This window comes from Akanthomyces muscarius, chromosome 1, assembly GCF_028009165.1.
Source record: "Akanthomyces muscarius strain Ve6 chromosome 1, whole genome shotgun sequence".
NCBI classification, from domain to species: domain Eukaryota; kingdom Fungi; phylum Ascomycota; class Sordariomycetes; order Hypocreales; family Cordycipitaceae; genus Akanthomyces; species Akanthomyces muscarius.
In genome coordinates this window covers 1,189,207-1,206,531 of record NC_079241.1, presented here as the reverse complement: position 1 = coordinate 1,206,531, position 17,325 = coordinate 1,189,207, and the positions used below count along the sequence as shown (strand labels likewise).

The 17,325-nt window shown below is 55.5% G+C and overlaps 7 protein-coding genes across 7 annotated transcripts; 4 read left to right on the top strand and 3 right to left on the bottom strand.

Moving 5' to 3' along the window:
- Nucleotides 1-806: 806 nt before the first annotated feature.
- LMH87_005340 (uncharacterized protein) lies at nucleotides 807-2,517 on the top strand (the record flags this gene model as incomplete). The annotated part of the gene is made up of 2 exons (XM_056203040.1): nucleotides 807-1,264; nucleotides 1,350-2,517. 2 exons carry the CDS (start codon nucleotides 807-809, stop codon nucleotides 2,515-2,517), a joined length of 1,626 nt encoding a protein of 541 aa, XP_056058538.1.
- Nucleotides 2,518-2,939: 422 nt separating this feature from the next.
- On the bottom strand, nucleotides 2,940-4,858 carry LMH87_005339 (uncharacterized protein; the record flags this gene model as incomplete). Its single annotated transcript, XM_056203039.1, has 4 exons — nucleotides 2,940-3,188; nucleotides 3,260-4,143; nucleotides 4,207-4,389; nucleotides 4,492-4,858. 4 exons carry the CDS (start codon nucleotides 4,856-4,858, stop codon nucleotides 2,940-2,942), a joined length of 1,683 nt encoding a protein of 560 aa, XP_056058537.1.
- Nucleotides 4,859-6,400: 1,542 nt separating this feature from the next.
- Nucleotides 6,401-6,742, bottom strand: LMH87_005338 (uncharacterized protein; the record flags this gene model as incomplete). Its single annotated transcript, XM_056203038.1, has 1 exon — nucleotides 6,401-6,742. The coding sequence occupies one exon, from the start codon at nucleotides 6,740-6,742 to the stop codon at nucleotides 6,401-6,403; it is 342 nt and encodes a 113-aa protein (XP_056058536.1).
- Nucleotides 6,743-7,081: 339 nt separating this feature from the next.
- Nucleotides 7,082-7,444, top strand: LMH87_005337 (uncharacterized protein; the record flags this gene model as incomplete). Its single annotated transcript, XM_056203037.1, has 2 exons — nucleotides 7,082-7,231; nucleotides 7,289-7,444. 2 exons carry the CDS (start codon nucleotides 7,082-7,084, stop codon nucleotides 7,442-7,444), a joined length of 306 nt encoding a protein of 101 aa, XP_056058535.1.
- Nucleotides 7,445-8,634: 1,190 nt separating this feature from the next.
- On the top strand, nucleotides 8,635-10,360 carry LMH87_005336 (uncharacterized protein; the record flags this gene model as incomplete). Its single annotated transcript, XM_056203036.1, has 3 exons — nucleotides 8,635-8,811; nucleotides 8,866-9,842; nucleotides 9,895-10,360. 3 exons carry the CDS (start codon nucleotides 8,635-8,637, stop codon nucleotides 10,358-10,360), a joined length of 1,620 nt encoding a protein of 539 aa, XP_056058534.1.
- Nucleotides 10,361-11,340: 980 nt separating this feature from the next.
- Nucleotides 11,341-13,680, top strand: LMH87_005335 (uncharacterized protein; the record flags this gene model as incomplete). Its single annotated transcript, XM_056203035.1, has 3 exons — nucleotides 11,341-11,387; nucleotides 11,456-12,951; nucleotides 13,007-13,680. 3 exons carry the CDS (start codon nucleotides 11,341-11,343, stop codon nucleotides 13,678-13,680), a joined length of 2,217 nt encoding a protein of 738 aa, XP_056058533.1.
- A 342-nt stretch (nucleotides 13,681-14,022) lies between these two features.
- On the bottom strand, nucleotides 14,023-15,389 carry LMH87_005334 (uncharacterized protein; the record flags this gene model as incomplete). Its single annotated transcript, XM_056203034.1, has 2 exons — nucleotides 14,023-15,219; nucleotides 15,294-15,389. The coding sequence occupies 2 exons, from the start codon at nucleotides 15,387-15,389 to the stop codon at nucleotides 14,023-14,025; spliced, it is 1,293 nt and encodes a 430-aa protein (XP_056058532.1).
- Nucleotides 15,390-17,325: the final 1,936 nt, after the last annotated feature.

The following is a 17,325-nucleotide window of genomic DNA, read 5'->3' as shown; positions in this document are numbered from 1 at the left end:
GGGCAGCTAATTATACTGGGCCAGTCGCCTAATATTAGCTGGTCCAGGCGGGGCGACCCCTCTCTGGCCCCTCATGCCCGGCGCTTTAGCGGACAGAAGCTCTGCAAGGTTTTGCGGCTTTGGCGCTGTAACAGGCAAGGCGGCCCTCTATTCTGACGTCCAACCCCCCCTGTACGTGCTGCCTGACAGCGATGCTACAGGGCCCTGCAGCCTCTTTGCCAGTCTTGCTGGGCTGGGGTTCTTGCTCCAAGTAACGTTAGTGCCAACTTGGTGAGAGGATGAGAGCTTGGGCGGGGCAGAATTGACCGAAACCGCCGCCACATCTCACGAAACGACATGCATCAGCATTGTCAGGTTTTTCTGCACAGAGGTTTGTGGTCTTGGTACGTCCTCACTTAGCCAGGTGAGGTGTTATTCTTCCGTACGCAAGCATCACGAAATCTTGGCCGTGTTTCGTCACGCACAAATACATCCCCCAGATACAGACCCCTCCAACCAGGCCAGAGCTTCCCCCAGCAACCAGCAACGTGCCGCATCAATTGGTCCCTTTGCTACCCCTCCACCGCTTGCATCCCACTTTCTGCCATTCACTGCCCCCCAGTCAAGCTTCCGTGGCTTTTTTTCTCTCTCTTTCACTCTCTACACGCCGCCCCTCCTCTCAACCAACCATCCCGCCATCCACTCTCCTCCACCTCAACTAACCAGGCCAGCCAGACCCTGTTCCAGCTCCTTGAATATTTCTCTTATCCCTATTGTCTCTCTCTTCCTGAGATCTCACTCCTTCCTCTTCTCCCTCTCTCTTCATCATGCCTCCCGCACCAAAGCGTCAACGCTCAGTCTCCCTCATGGCTGCTACTGCTCAGGATCATCTCGACGTCGGCGGCGGCCGCCTCGCCTGGCTCTCTTCCCTCGACACCGCCTACAGCCCTCAGCACAACTACCGCCGCTCCTCCATCATCTGCACCATTGGCCCCAAGACCAACTCGGTCGAGGCCATCAACCGTCTGCGCGATGCCGGCCTCAACGTCGTCCGCATGAACTTCTCCCACGGCTCCTACGAGTACCACCAGTCCGTCATTGACAATGCCCGCAAGGCCGTCGCCACTCACCCTGGCCGCCCTTGCGCCATTGCTCTCGACACCAAGGGCCCCGAGATCCGAACTGGTAACACCACGGACGATGCTGACCTGCCCATTGCTGCCGGTGCCCTCATCAACATTACCACTGATGACAAGTACAAGACGGCCTGCGACACCCAGAACATGTAAGCTTCCCTGCCCTGCTCAAAGCTCTCTGAGCTTTCTAGGCTCCCCCTCCAATTGCCCGCAGTTGCTAACCTCTCTACCTAGGTACGTCGACTACAAGAACATTACCAAGGTCATCCAGCCTGGCCGCATCATCTACGTTGACGACGGTGTCCTCGCCTTCGACGTCCTCTCCATCAAGGACGACCAGACCATCGAGGCCCGTGCCCGCAACAATGGCTTCATCTCCTCTCGCAAGGGTGTCAACCTGCCCAACACCGATGTCGATCTACCCCCTCTGTCCGAGAAGGACAAGGCTGATCTCAAGTTTGGCGTCGAGAACAACGTCGACATGGTCTTTGCCTCCTTCATCCGCTCCGGCCAAGACATCAAGGACATCCGCGAGGTCCTCGGCCCCAAGGGTGCTGGCGTCCAGATCATTGCCAAGATTGAGAACCGCCAGGGTCTCAACAACTTCCCCGAGATTCTTGCCGAGACGGACGGTGTCATGGTCGCCCGTGGTGATCTCGGCATCGAGATTCCCGCTGCCGAGGTTTTCGCCGCCCAGAAGAAGATGATTGCCATGTGCAACCTGGCTGGCAAGCCCGTCATTTGCGCCACCCAGATGCTCGAGTCCATGATCAAGAACCCTCGCCCTACCCGCGCCGAGATTAGCGACGTTGGCAACGCCATCACCGATGGCGCCGACTGTGTCATGCTTTCCGGCGAGACCGCCAAGGGCAACTACCCCGCCGAGGCCGTCCGCGAGATGCACGAGGCTTGCCTCAAGGCTGAGAACACCATTCCCTACGTCTCCCACTTTGAGGAAATGTGCAGCCTCGTCAAGCGCCCCGTTCGCACTGTCGAGTCCTGCGCCATGGCCGCTGTCCGCGCCTCCCTCGATCTCGGCGCCGGTGGCATCATTGTCCTCTCCACCTCTGGCGAGTCTGCTCGTCTTCTCTCCAAGTACCGCCCCGTCTGCCCCATCTTCATGATCACCCGGAACGCCACCACCTCGCGCTTCGCTCACCTGTACCGTGGCGTCTACCCCTTCCTCTTCCCCGAGGCCAAGCCCGACTTCAGCAAGGTCAACTGGCAGGAGGATGTCGACAAGCGCATCAAGTGGGCTGTCAGCCAGGCTCTGCAGCTCGGCACCCTGACCACCGGCGACACCGTCGTCGTCGTCCAGGGCTGGAAGGGCGGCATGGGCAACACCAACACTCTGCGCATTGTCCGCGCCGAGCCCGAGCACCTTGGCATTGGCGAGATGTAATTGGCCAAACACCCGGGGAAACGCAATGATGACGGAAATAAGCACACACAAAATGGAGTTTTTGTTTCTTTTGTAACGTAATGAAGGACATTGGATGCACGAAGACAAAGATAGAGAGAGAACTTCGCATAGAATGTCAACCAATACCTGCGCAGCCTGTAGAGCAGCCCAGGCAACAACTTTAGTAGTATTATATCTGAAATAGCACAATCAACAAGTCGCTACATTGATTTTTTTGGGTGACTGTAATAAGCCGCAATCAAAAATTAACGTTTGATTATCATTTAGTAGAGATTGGTACTCCAAGCCGAAAAGAAAATATGTACTTCGTTGTATACGTATATAAAATGACTCTACTTTTCACCTAACAACCCCAAACAGCAAGCTAATGTCACCTCTCTTTCTCTCGCTCGGCGTCTTCTTTACAGATTCTCAATTGCAAATCTTTTGCGCAAATACTCGCCATACCGCATAAACAGCCACGGCACGGGAATCAGCGCCACGGCGATGAATGCCAGCAGACTGTTGCCCCAGCCCAGGCCGAGTTTCTCGTACATTGGCCCGCCGGCGAGCGGGAGAACGGCGCCGAGCAGTGAACGCACAACCGAGTTGGCGGCGAGGGCAGAGGCGGCGTAAATGGTGAACGTGTCGACGAGGTATAGTTGCAGCGACTAGGTGGTGGAAGAATGGTGTTAGTAGACTTGTGGCGGGTTGAGGCAAAAATGGGGCTGAAGATGTTTACCATGAAAATGATCAGGTTTCCAATACCCATGATGGCGGTGCCAATAATCGGCACGATCCAGTGCACCTTGTACTGCGCCGTCCAGCCATAGATGAACAGGCCGACAGGGAGCAGTATGGCCCCGGCGCGCAGCGGCGGGAGGCGGTACTCGGGCTTGATGGCACTAACACTAGGCCGTCGTGCCATCTCCTCCTCGTCGGCGGCGAGCTCGCCGGCCTCTTTGGCCTTTTTCTTCATATAGCGATCACTTTCGGTGGAAAAATACCCGACACCAATCATGGAGCCAACGCCGAGCCCCAGAAACGCCAGCCCCGCGTGGATGCTGTTGAAGCCGTACTGTTGCTCAAACAGCGGCGTGATGCTCGTGAACATGATGTACAGATATCCGTATGCGATACCCACGAAAATGTTGCAGATGGCGCAGATGGGGGAGAAGGCGAGCAGCTTAAACGGCCGCAGGATGGCGCGGGTAAAGAGCGCCCGCGGGGTCAGACCCGCATCGAGCTTCGAGCGGAGATTGATGTTGCCGGTTTCCTTGATGAGGCGGTCCGTCTTGCGCTGGAGAAGCACGGGCGCGTAGGTCTCACGTGAGAGGAGGAAGAAGAGCGAGGAGATGACACCAGAGATGATGACGAGGATCCAGAAGACCCAGCGCCAGGAGAGCTTGTCGGCGACGATGCCGCCAATGACGGGCCCGATAATGGGGCCGAGGAGAGGGCCGATGGAGAAGCCGGCCATGGCGGCGCCGCGTTTCTGCTGCGTGATCATGTCGGAGATGCTGCCGCCGCCATTGGTCACCGGGCAGGAACCAAAGACACCGGAGAAGAAGCGGAAGACGATGAGGGCGTTGAGGGTGGGTGCAAGGGCGCAACCAATAAGGAAGGCTGTATGCTGTTAGCTGCGCGTATGGGAGAATGGGGGCAGGGGGGGAGGGAGGGGGGACGGACCGATGAAGCCAATATTGCAGACGTGATAGATGCGCGTCCGACCGTAGAGCTCGGACAAGGGCGCAAAGAGCATGGGGCCGGCGGCGAAACCGAGAATGTAGACGGAGACGCAAAAAGAGGCGAGCTCCTTGCTGTCAGACTTGAACTCGCGCATGAGGCTGGGCACACCAGGCGCAAACATGGCTGTGGTGGTTTCCTCTGTTAGCATATCAAAGAGAGAGATAACCATGGAAAAAGACACATGGTGGTCTTGTCGGAGTGAGCTAGAGGGCGAACAAAACGTACACGATGCCAATGGCGTGACAAACGTCAGCGCGCTGATGAGAACGCAGTTGAAGACCTTGACCCATCTCTTCCAGTTGTACGGATTGTGCGGGTCGTCATCACCGTCCCAAAAGACAATGTTGTTCTCGTCCACGCCGGGCGTCGTCGGCGCATGGTGCAGCACCTGCGCCGTGGGCTCGGCCTTGATGCCGTCGGCATCTTCGTCTCCTTTGGTCGGATGCGCCTCTCGTGTGGCCGTCTTTTCGTCGACATTCATCTCGGTGGCCGAGTCTTCGCTGGCGCCTTCCTCTGTCGCGATGTGGGCGGTGGTGTCGTTGCGTTTGTCGACGACCTCCTCGCGGGCCGGCGCATCGATGGGAGTGGCCATAGAGCGCGCGCACGCACAAAACGCAAAATGAACCTAATGCGCTGCGCTTGTCCTTTTGTATAAGCCTGATTTAAAACAAAATCGAAGCCCGTTAGCCTTGAACGTTGACCATCTCGTACATGTCTTGGCCATGATTCATCCTCGGCAATGAGACCCGCGGGGTTCAACGCCTATCCCGCTGGCGTCGCTCTATTCATGGGCTGGTGCGCGGAAGTAGCAGTGATATTTGGGGCAAGAGCTCATCAAACTCACCGAAAACACGAATTCTGGCTTCTTCTCCCCCCCCAGCTCACGAATCCTTCGGTTTCTGGCAAAGGAAAAAAAGGGCTCCAACAAAGCTGGCGCGAAATCCCCTGTAGCGCCTCTGCGGGAAGGAGATTGGTGTCCGGGGAAGCGACGGGGAGCAAACGGCCGCTTGTAGGCGATGGCTCGGCAAACGTCGACTAGAGAAAGCGTCCACTGGACCGAAAACGATGGAAAGTGGTAGGCAGTCTTTTTAAACAGTCACAATAGGAACCAGAATCAAATGGGTTGGCTAAAAAGGCCGGCGCTCTGCACCCTTATTATTGCTGAGACGTAACAGCAACGATGGTGCGCAGAGGCGGAGACGGTGTGGGCTATCCGTGCATTGAAAAAATAAGCTAACGTTTACATGTAAACACCTGCGTGAACATCCCTGGCGTGGGATGCGGGCGATCAATGGGCAAACTAGTTACTGGTACAGAGGTGTACAGGTAGAGCCTGTCGTTTCGCTTCCCTACCACACGCCAGCCATTGCTGCGGCCGCCAATTTGCCGTGGTGGTGCTGGCCGGGCCAGTTTTCCCAATCCAGCGACAAGATACGACGCTGGCCGAGGGGTTTGACGGAGATTTACGTTATTGAGGCTACCGATGAATTCACTGGCTTCGGGCATCGAGTAGAAAACCGTACCCGACAACGGTCTTGATAGATCATGTCTCACACAGCATGGCTGTTACATAGGCCTTGTACGGAGTAAATGGTTTTGACTCCAAGGGGGGAGGGAGGGGGGTTCATGGCGTCAGCCAAATACGCGGGTCGGCAAAAAGATCTAGAGTCCGTACGGACAAGCACATGGTGGTTGCCCGGGTGGGTGACACGGACACTCCTTCGTCGGCCGAGTCCTCTACGCAACAGCACTTTTATTCCCGTCCACAATAAAAGGGCAATTTCTTAGCAACGTTTTGGGGCCTCAGCTCCGGGCTGAGAGATTGCCCAGAGAGCGGGGTTCAACAATAGAATGGGCAAGTTGGCCGCGTTAGTTCCAAACGTGGCTTGGCAGGTAGAAAAAGATGTGCACTGTCTTTTCCCCCAAGAAACGCCCAAGCCGAACATCGACCGGCAAGCTGACCTCTCCTTTGCAAAACGCAATAAATAAGTAAAAACAAAGAAGAATAAACAGAGAAAGAGGCTGTGATAGGTAGTGTTGAATATAATAGTAACTATAAGTTAATTCAAAGGGTTTCAACGATAATTTATAAACCACCATTCTCCACAGCGTTTAGAATACCACCGCCATTCTGCTACAACGTGTACCAGTAACATACAGCATGCACGCTGGCTGCAAGAAAAGCGCCCATCGCCATGCCTGCATCTCGCCGCCCAAGGCCAATGGCGACATCAGCGAGCTGCACCGTAGCCGACGTCGCGAGCACCGCCGCGACCGCCGGTCCTCGTACATGATAAAACGGCAGGATTCCTGTAAGAAGCTCCCATGTCACAGCGCGTGCACTGTACATGCGCTGATAGAAGCGCTCGCCGTTGGTAACTTGTGACGAGTGGGAGAGCACGCTGGGGTTGATAATGGCAATGACGCCAAAGCCAGCAGAGGCAATAGAGGCCAGCAGGTTTAGTGTGTATATCATAATGGATTCCCAATGCCTTTGATTTCGAGAATGTGAAAGTCTGAGGAGAAAAGTCGGTAGGGATGACCGAGTACACGTAATCGGTCTGCATCTGCTCAGCCTTGTTGGCACAGACTGCCGACGGTGGGGAACTGGCACCGGAACTTGTGTCTGCCAGAGGCAAGTTATGCTCAAATACGCGGATCTTTTGTGCATGGGTGGTGTCGGGAGCCAGTTCTGCATTACCAGTACGACTCTCCGGCCTTTACCTACTTCTGGCCGAGCCCTGTTATAGTTTGATGATGCCACCAAAACCGACGTAGTACTTTCTCTGTTTTGTCAGCGAGTTGGCCTGTTGGAATGTGTCTGGTTCACGAGCTCATCCCGACGGCGACCAAGCATGAACATCCGGAGCCGCCTCTGGGCAACTTGTCAGGCACCTACGTCTGCCCGAGCCCTGTCATGGCGTTGAGGCCACAAATCGGTGTCGTGTTTCCTCTCGCCTTGTCAGTGAGTTGAATCGTTAGACTGTGCCCGGTCAATAGGCTCATAAGGCTGCCCGGTCAGCTCCGGCGTTCGGTGCCAACTAAAGCCGGGCGAAAGCCTGGTGTTCGTGTAAATGCGACCGGCGACCGTGCCGAGAAGGAAGCCCATCGGGGCCGGAATGTTGCCGTGGCTCTTGGGCACAAATTCCGCGACTTTAATTATCAAGGACCGACATGACTTTAGTAGCTCGCACATGTCGCGTTTGGCGTCGACCGTGGTGGTTGCCATTTCCGGTCGACTATGGCCACCAGTAGACTTGTTTTGGTAGAACAATGTCACCAGCGCTGTCGTGCATACTGAATTACTTGGCCATGGCTGTCGCGGATGGGCGCAAAGCTTGCAAAAGGACGCCCATCTCAGCTGGCCAAGGAAACCCTTTAGATCTGTCTAGAACAGACTCGTCTAATCTGAGACACTGTCTTGGTGTGAAGAGGCCAAGTCTTTTGCAACTACCCTTACTTCGCCGCATGCCGCCCGAGGAAAAGAAAAAGGGACAACTCTTCGCCTTCGTAACGATCATTACATCTACGCTAACTACCCCGCGCTCTAAAACTTAAATATGGTCCCGACTCCGCCTAGACGTGGCTGGTTGGGATTGGGGCCCAGCCAAGATTCCGCAACTAGCTGATAAGCTGCGCCGAGCTTCGATTTCGAGATGATTCAAGTCTTGCTTTTTTGCGACTCTGTGTGTAAATCAAAAGAAGAACCCACGAACCTTGCCCATTCTTGGTCAGGTTGGTATCAATCGAGGCCAATTGACCAAGCGTTTAGGCCAGCTTCCACCGTTATCGTCGGCCTTTTCCATTTAGCGCCTAGCAAACCTCCCGCTAAAATGGACCACGACAGACAGGGGATGCACCTAGCTCGATAACGCTCTCTTCCATGCTCGGCGAAAGATTATTACCGAGACAAAAGAGACAGAGATAGAGAGGGCGCGGTACGAATGTGCCAACCAGGGGTCATGTTGTTTATCTGTTGTGTCATATAAAGCAGTACCGCGCCCATCAGTTCAAGCTCGCAACCGTAATGCACACACACACCCGCCTGATCAACCACGAGAGCGCAAAATCCCTTCGTTCTGCAGGTCTAAGGTCAGCCGCTTTGGTGTCGCTGATCTACACTCGCACAGAAAAGGTCTCTGCCAATCGCATTGACCCTAATCGTCAGCATACCGCTCTTTTTTGGAGTCCTTTGTCTTACTTATCGCGCCCGTAGTGGCGCTATCAGCGAATCGCTCGAGCGGCCGAGCCCTTTGCTCCTTATTTGGTATATAAGCAGGACCATCGCCCAAATTCGCTCGGCCGCCGCTTCTCGCGATGAAATTTGCTAGGCATGTTTCCTCTCGCAGCCGGGCTGCCAGGTGCGCCATGCAAGTCGTGCTCGCCGCCGCCGCGGCGCTTGCTGCGCCCCTCGTCGAAATTGGAGAGGGCAGCGTGCCAATCGTCACGAAAGGCTTCGAGGACTTTGTGCGGCTTCAGATGAGTACCGGAAATGTGCCCGGCATGGCCATTTCCATCATTGACGGCAACAATACATGGTCCAAAGTGAGTTGCAATGTGTTGCTGCCGCCGACTAGGCCCTGATTAGTCTCCTGCTAGGGCTACGGTTATTCGACAGATGACCATCACTTTGTGACACCATCTACTCTGTTTTTCTGTGGTAGCATGACAAAATCAAACACAGCAGCTGCGCTGTCCATAATTGTCGATGATACTGCCAACTCGTCATCTCCTGTCAGATGGGACACGCCAGTTTCCAAGCTGATGCCCGAGTTCGTCCTTTCGGACAAATGGGCTACGGACCACATCACAATCACCGACGCCCTTTGCCATCGGACTGGGTACCCAAGGCATGACCTGTCTGGCCCATATCACAATAACACTGAAGAGATGATTAGCCGGTTTCGCTACCTGCCCATGTCTGCCGAGCCCCGCGCCAAGTGGCAATACAACAACATGATGTTTGGTACCATGGGTCATGTCGTTGAGAGGCTCAGCAATACTACACTGGCGTGCTTCTTTAGAGACAGGCTTTGGCGACCCATGGGCATGAATCACACATATCTGCACCCAGGCGAGGCGCACGCAAATGGCGAGGATCTCGCCACATCATTCTACTGGGACAATGACACACAGAGGCTGTACCCAATGCCGCAGCACGACGAATCAAATCTCGCGGGGGCAGGTATGGCGGTCTCGTCGGTGGAGGACTGGTCCAAGTATCTCCAGAATATGCTAGACGAGTCGGGTCCAATGTCCAAAGCTGGACACACCATGATCAAAAAGTCACACATGGTGATAGACGAGGGCATTGATGTTTTGGATGCTGCTTTTACAGGTCAGGTCAACTATGCTCTCGGCTGGAACATGGGCGTTTTCGAGAATGAACCAGTATGGTATCACTCGGGCTATGTCAACCAGATGGTTTCGTTCATGCTCTTTGTGCCGAATCGCAAGTTTGCATATGTTGCCATGATGAATACGAACTCATTGGCGTCGCTGGATGCAATCACAGCCAGGGTTCTGAACGACTACTTCAAGGTGGAACCAAACAAACGGTTTAATCCTCAAAACGCGTAAGGACTCGTGGTACTTCGAATAAGTCACGCACTAACATGGATCATATAGGTATGACAAATACAAGGAAACAAGCAGCATCAATCTGGACACATGCCCGCAGCTATATTATCCGAGCCTAGTCAGCGCGCCGCAAGACCCTGGCGCTCCCATGGACAACTTCCTAGGCACCTACCACAACGATGGCTATGGCTCCATTGCCGTCTCCCGCGACTGTGACTGGCAAGGGCCAGCAAATGCACCCACTGTCTTTAGCGTGGCGGACGGGCACTGCGTGCTGCGCGTGCAAAAGGGCAACAGCTTTGGCAACCCGCTGTCGTATCGCTTGCAGCACGTCTCGGGCGGAGATTGGGTTGCATGGCTCTATATGGACGACTACCCAATGGTGAAGCGACCGACCGCCTGCTACAGGGCACAGTTTGAGCTAGACAGTTTGGGGATGCCTGTCAATTTTGGAATTGATATGAGAGACGAGACGGCAGACACACCACTGGTGTGGTTTGCCCGCACGATTTGATGATATAGAAACTGAAAGCAATATACATAGACTTATATTGACGAGCATCTAATGATTAAGCTTTTCAAGGAGCCGAGAGGTACTTTGACGATTCTTTTGGTTTGATTCGAGAAAAAGTCTACAAGGGCAAGCCTACAACCCAACTGCTCGACTTTCAGCCTCGCGACGTTATTTACACAGAGTATGGTTGTTGTATTGACTGATATTCCAGTTAGGGACTCAAATCTTGAAGCGAGATAGGCTAGGCATTTGTAAGGGGCGTGCTACGCCGAGCGCTTTCATCATGGGCATCTTCTGCAGCCTCTGCAACGCTGTTCCCGCAGAATCGGTCCCGATGTAGGGTAGCTTGTCGGCCAGAGCATATTCAGGTCTTTTCGCGGCCGCGGCCAACGTCGGAAACCTTTCACCGCTGTCATGCATCCTTTTTGGATGTGGAATGGGCTAAATATGCACGGCGTGGGCGGTTCATGCAGCTACGGCGGTCTGTCTGTCGCGTGCATTCAGGCTTCTGACCACGGCACCTGTCACAAGAATGCCACACGTCGGAGGTGTTTAGCATCACACCGCCTTCCGTGCTAACTCGTACATTTCGAAGCAGGAAGCCGAATTATAAGAGATGTCCTATGGAACATCCAGGCCCTGCTTTTTGCACATCGAGATACATACATATGATGCAAGCCGTCCTATGGTGGAGAAGCTAAGCTGGAGCTTCATCGTAGCGCCAACACCTCACTACTGACTGACCGGCCGCTAGAGACCAAATTCCGCCCTTGCAGCTCCCCACCTTTCGCCGCAAACGCTTCAACAGCAATCTCCAACGGTTTCTTCATCTTTCCCCCGTCAACGAACCTTCTTACTCTTCTACTAGCTACGGCAAGCAAAAGGTGATGAATAATACCTGACTCTCTGGACGGAAAGCCCGGCTGGCATGGTGGATGCCCATACACTTTGCTAGAGCATAGTCTCGATCCGCCTACGTCATGTCCCTGATCCCATTACACCCTCGCGAGGGTCGCGAGATCGTCCTGTATGCCACCCAACAGAAATGCACCATCTAGGCCAGTCTATCTAATCGCAGCATTGCCTCACCTGCAGACGCCATCGCAATGCCGTTGTCGTTCGAGATCCCGACTCCCAACGCCTCGAGATTCGCGGCCAGACTCGCAGCCAGACATGTCCGACATGTCACCAGCCGCTCCCACAGGCCTCGGCCTCTGCCAACGACCACGGCTACGACCGGCCGCTCGAGGCGGCAGACGACTCCTTTGTCAATCCCGATTACTTTCGCATGCTCCGCCACGGAAACTACAACTTCTTACCCGCCGCCGGACGAGCTTCGCACAGTCCGGTGCGATCACTGCCGCGACCCGACTACGACGGCGGCTCCGGCCGCTTTCGATCACCCGAGGTCCTCGATGAAGAAGAAGACCTGGAACCTAGCCAAACGCCCGAGAAGCCGCAGCGGAGAGGAAGCAGGATTCGCCGCGAAGCGTTCAGCCCCAACTACTTGAAGAGTTTCTTCATCGAGGAGCGTGTCTTGGGCAAAGGCGGCAAGGGAGTCGTCTTGCTCGTCCGGCACGAAATTGATGGGTATAATCTCGGACACTTTGCGTGCAAGCGGGTACCTGTAGGCGACGACCACGAATGGCTGGAAAAGGCCCTACTTGAGGTGGAACTGCTGGCCAGACTCTCGCATGCGAACCTGGTGTCTTACCGGCACGTGTGGTTGGAGGATGTACGACTAAACATGTTTGGACCGCCTGTCGTGTGCGCATTCATTCTACAGCAATACTGCAACGGCGGCGACCTGCAGCACTATGTCGTTGGCGAGGCCCCGACGCAGACGACGAAAGAAGAGCTGAAAGCTCAAATGCGACGCCGATCCAAGGGCCAGCCCGAGCCACCGAAGAATCTGACTGGAAACAGGTCTCAGCTCGTATTGGAGGACATTTATTCGCTTTTCAAAGACATCACATCAGGCGTGGCCTATCTTCACGCTGCCAATTACATCCACCGCGATCTGAAACCCAGCAATTGTCTACTACACAGAGAGAACTCAAGTCTCAGATGCTTGATTAGTGATTTTGGCGAGGTTCAAGCAGAGCACGCGGCGAGGAAATCTACAGGCGCCACGGGCACTATATCATACTGCGCCCCGGAAGTCCTTAAGCTGGACCCGACGACTGGCCTTTATGGCAACTTTACCACCAAGTCCGACATGTTCTCGCTGGGCATGATTTTGTACTTTATGTGCTTTGGCAAGTTGCCGTATCGCAGCGCCAACGCTATACAAGAAGAATTGGAGGATGTGGAGCTGCTCCGCGCCGAAATCTCTGATTGGAAGGGTTTCAAAGATGAGCGACGCGAGAGACCCGACTTGCCCGCCAAGCTGTACACCCTGCTTAAGAAGCTGCTTTCTATTGACCCCGCGGAGAGACCGAGCGCAACCGAGGTGCTACACGCAATGAAGAGCGAGACCAATTTTGACGCCATGGGACGCCCAGACAGGGTTAATCCAGTGCTGGGTGGCTTGCGTGGGAACCGAGTGCAGAATCTTGATTCCCCAGCTGTACCAGGGACACCACTACCAGGTATGTACAGAGGGACGAGGTTCGGGAGGCTTCGTCTACTAATTCAGCTGCTTAGAAACGACACAAAACACGAATCGAGGCTCTCGGCTAAATGAAGATTCCAACGCCTGGGCCACCTCGGAGAGCGCTGACGCAAATGCCTCGATGAGTCTCGCTGACGATCATGTCATCCAGCAGTCTCTCACAATCTCCCATCGAGACGTAAGCAGCTACGAGGATGAATCAGCAACGCCGACCGCCACGACCGCATTTGCACCTCTGCCGCAGCACATGTCCCGCGAGCACCACCGGCGGACACCCACGACGCCGCTCCTGCTTCCACCACCGCGCACCCGTTGGGCCGAGATTGAGCACCGCATCTCCGTCGCACTCTACCACGCGTGCCGCGCCGTGGGCGTCGAGACGCAGTCGCTCGTGTACGCCTTTCAGCTGGCCATCTTTGTCCTCAAGACGGCGACGCTCGCGCGGCCGTGCTGGCCGTACGTAGCGAGCCCTCAGGTGTGCGCGCCGCTGCTCGTCGTCGCCACGCTCGAGCTGCTCTTTGCCTCGTCGCCCGTGAGCCACGGCAGCCGGCTGCGCAGCCAGCACCACTACCACGTCGGCGGGCTGTTTCAGGCGCGTGGCACGGGTGCCGTGCTCCTCGTGTTGCACTTTGCCACGCTGTGGCTCGCGGGCCGATGGGATGCCCTGTGCACCTATGGCCCGCGCCAGGAATGGGCCGATTGGTAGAGAATGTTTGATGCGGTCGTTCCGCGTCGGTAGAGCCATAGGCTGCTTTGCCTAAACCTTGTCAAGGAGCCGAAGGGCAGGGGTCCAGGCTTTCGCCTGTCTTCCGTCCTTGCCCACGTTTTCGTTGCAGCTGTACGTCGCACAAGATCCGCTGGCTCTGTGACACATCCCATGCCACCTTGTGAACCTTCTTTGTGAGAGTGCTGTGACAGATTTAATGAAGACATGAACTTATGAATGGAGAGTTGAATCGGAGCAATATGAATGTGGGATTCTAAATAGTCGGGAGATATCTACCAAGAGCTATGTACGTGTAATGGTTTGCTAACAAATAATAATACATCATGCCTTGGCATTCGCCACCACCACTGACGTCGCCGCTCTGCGGTCTCGCCAAGCCCGTCTCTTCTGCCGTTTTTGGCGCGGCGCTAATCCTGCAGGATAAGGCGCTCTCGTGCTCGCCATCTGCATGCGCCGCTTTTTCTGCCTCTGCGAGCCGGGCGTGTGCCGCTGCTGCGCCTCGAGCCTCGTCCCCGGCGTGCCAAAGTCGGGCTCGCCGCCGAGACTGCCCAGGATATCACCCACGTAGTTGTCCGCCGCGACACCCCGCGCAAACGTCTCGTCCCAGCTGCGGACGATGCCGCGGACCACCTCGACGCCGGCGCTGTACATGTTTTGCGCCGCGACGGCCTGGCCGGGCTGCGTGCCGGCGGCCGCGGCCATGAAGTCGCGGATGGGCATGCCGGGCGGCGGGCGGTCAAAGTTGGCGCCCGTCCGCACGAGGACGATGCGGGAAAAGTCGACGAGGCGGTCGACGGCGCCGCGGACCAGGACCTCGAGGATGGCATTGTCCTCCTGCGCGCTCATGCAGTACGCGCCGGTGCCGTTTGTCCAGAGCCGGGTCGTCTGGTCAAACGTCTGGGCGAGCTCCTTGCCGACAAAGTAGACGTCGCTCGTCGTGACGTCGCATTTGACCAAGCTGGGCGTGTGACTAGCGGCCGTGCCGACATTATACTGCGCGCGAAGCGCACGCGCATCTTCACCGTCGTCCAGCGTCGCTGCCGAGGCAAAGTCGTAGGCGGCGTCGCGTAGCTTGGCGTTGAGCTCAAAGACCTCTGAGCCGTACGCGACGGTCGGATACTGGTGCGGGCGGTCGCTCCCGTACGAGACGTAGCCGGTGTCCCAGTCGTCGGGCGCCGAGCGGGTGTCAATCTCGTACTGTAGGCCCACCTGCACGGCATACCGCGCAAAGGCAACGCTGCCCAGCGTGGCGCGATCGGGATTGACGCCGGCGATGCCGCTGAGCAGAAAGTACGTCTGGCGCAGGTCGAACGCGCGTGACAGGAGCAGCGCCATGGCGGACGCGGCGGCGTTGACCTCGCCCTCGCCGAGGGTGACGTGGCAGACGCTGGCATCTTCCGTGCAGGATACGAAAGGGAAAAGCATGGAGAGGCCAGGCGAGGAGATGTTGATTGATGAAAGGTTGCCCAGTCCGGACAGATCAAAGTTGCTGTACCAGGCTTGTGCTTCCGGATCAAACTAGACCGGGGTGGTGTGCTTGTTAGCAAGCCTCGTGATGGAGGAGAGGAAAGGCAGTAGGTAGGGCGACCAACCATGGAAAAAATCATGACTTTGGGGGTCATAGTATCTGCTGTGACAGCCACTGCAGCGGCAACGACTATTGTGGCTAGTTGTGTCAAGAAGTGCATGGTGAGAGTGTCTTGGATGTGAGGCTCTGTTTGTCGAGAATGCTGAGATGCAAAGAACTTGGATCCTGTTCATTTATATACGTTTTTTTTGGCCCTTTTTATGATGCGCATTGTCAAATCTCTTGCCGTCTCGCTTGCTGTAGACAGTATTGCCAACTACGGGAGGACGAGAGAGAGAGAGCTCTCGCCTGTCATCGCCAAGTCTTGGGCGATAACAGGCCTCATCGTGGCGAGAGCTCCAAAATGGGCCCAGCCGGCGAACTCAATCACTATGGGCCGGATTCAAACGACAAGACAGAAAAAAGAAGACTATCGGAAGGCAGACAAGCCAAAACGCCGAGCTGGCCATGTTGCACAGAGCCACCCTCCCCTCTCACGGATCGTACTGTGACTGTTCGGCAACGTGCCTGATCACTGTACGCGCGCTGTGTGATTTGTTTTCGTTTTTTTTCTTTCTTTTTTTCGCTGCGGAAACCATTTAGCAGCCTCGTCTCGACGGGAACAAGACTCGCCGGACACAGTGGCACGAGCTGAATGGGGACCTTGCTTGTGGAATATGAGTGACTGACGCGGGAAGACGCACGCCTCATCGTACAGCTGGTCGCTTCCACACGACAAAACGCTAGCACTGAGACATTCTCATACGGGCTTGACGATAATTATATGCTGCCCTGTGGTTCCTTGGTGGCTTAATGTTCGTGCTGTCTATTTTGTCGCTCCAATGCTTAAAACAAACTTTACTGTGCATTGGCTCAACATGTCACTCGAGAAGCCCTATCTGTTGGTGAGACGTAACCGGACCCGTGAAAACATTTGGCTTCTAGTCTTACACCTCCGTCGGGACGGTGGAGTATACCGGTACACTCGCAGCTATGGCTGTTTGCGCACCAACTAGCCGGTCGCTTTCGGGGGTAGCAAGTCTCGGTGCACTGTTTGCCGCCGGGTTCGGTGACGGCGACGTGCCACTGTTGGAACTGGAGACGCTGCCGGGAGAAGCGCCTGTGCCAGAGAGCCATGATAAGACAGTCAACTGCTGTCGCTCTTTTGATGGGATGCTGGCTTTCGTATGCCTGCCTAAGCGCTGCAACAGCAGGCCAAATAGAAGAGCTGCTGCAGATATTTCCCCAACAGGGGCGAGAGAATGAGACACACGGGAATTAATGAGAGAATAAATCAATCTAAATCTGGGGGGTTCACAGATGGATCATGATTGATGCTACATCTGACGGCTCTCTCGTTAGCTGATTGATCTGATGGCGGTGGGTTGTATCGGGTGGCAGGTGGCTGAGATGAGGACGACTAGCCTTCCGGCCGGGCCTAGCATACGCTAGACTTGGAGACAAGCATAATTCGCTGTGCGGATGAAGTCAAGGCGATGTGCGCCTCATGCGTTCTCGTGGCGGCGGGAACGGGCTGCGGCCGACTACTTAGTACTGTTGAATCGATGAAGTTAGCGTGGCCCGTGGCCCGGCAAATGACCGTGAACCGGAATTGTAACCAAGGCGAGTAAGAAGAGGGAGGGAAGCATGCCGAATCCACATTGGTACCAGGCAAGGTTGCTTTAAAGGTGGAATCGCTGGGATGGGCAAGATTTCAAGTTGAGGAGCCAGACGGGGGTTGGGGGAAGCAGCCACGAAGCGGTGATGTTCATCATGGCTGGTGTTGTGGGGGATGATGGAATAGTAAGAGGATATGGGTGAGCACTCAGCATAGTTGCTATGCAGAAGCACAGAATCATCTGCCGATGACCGCAATGATGATCAAGACAAGCAGCGGCAGCGATGACCGGACACAAATGCAATGCAGCACAAAGTACTTCTCAGATGCGAGACGGCGAGGCCGGCCCCACGTTGCCACGTATACATTGGGATATCAAAGGTCGCGAACATGAGCGACGCTGTTAGAGGCTTGGCAGCGGATAATGTTTTCAGAGCAT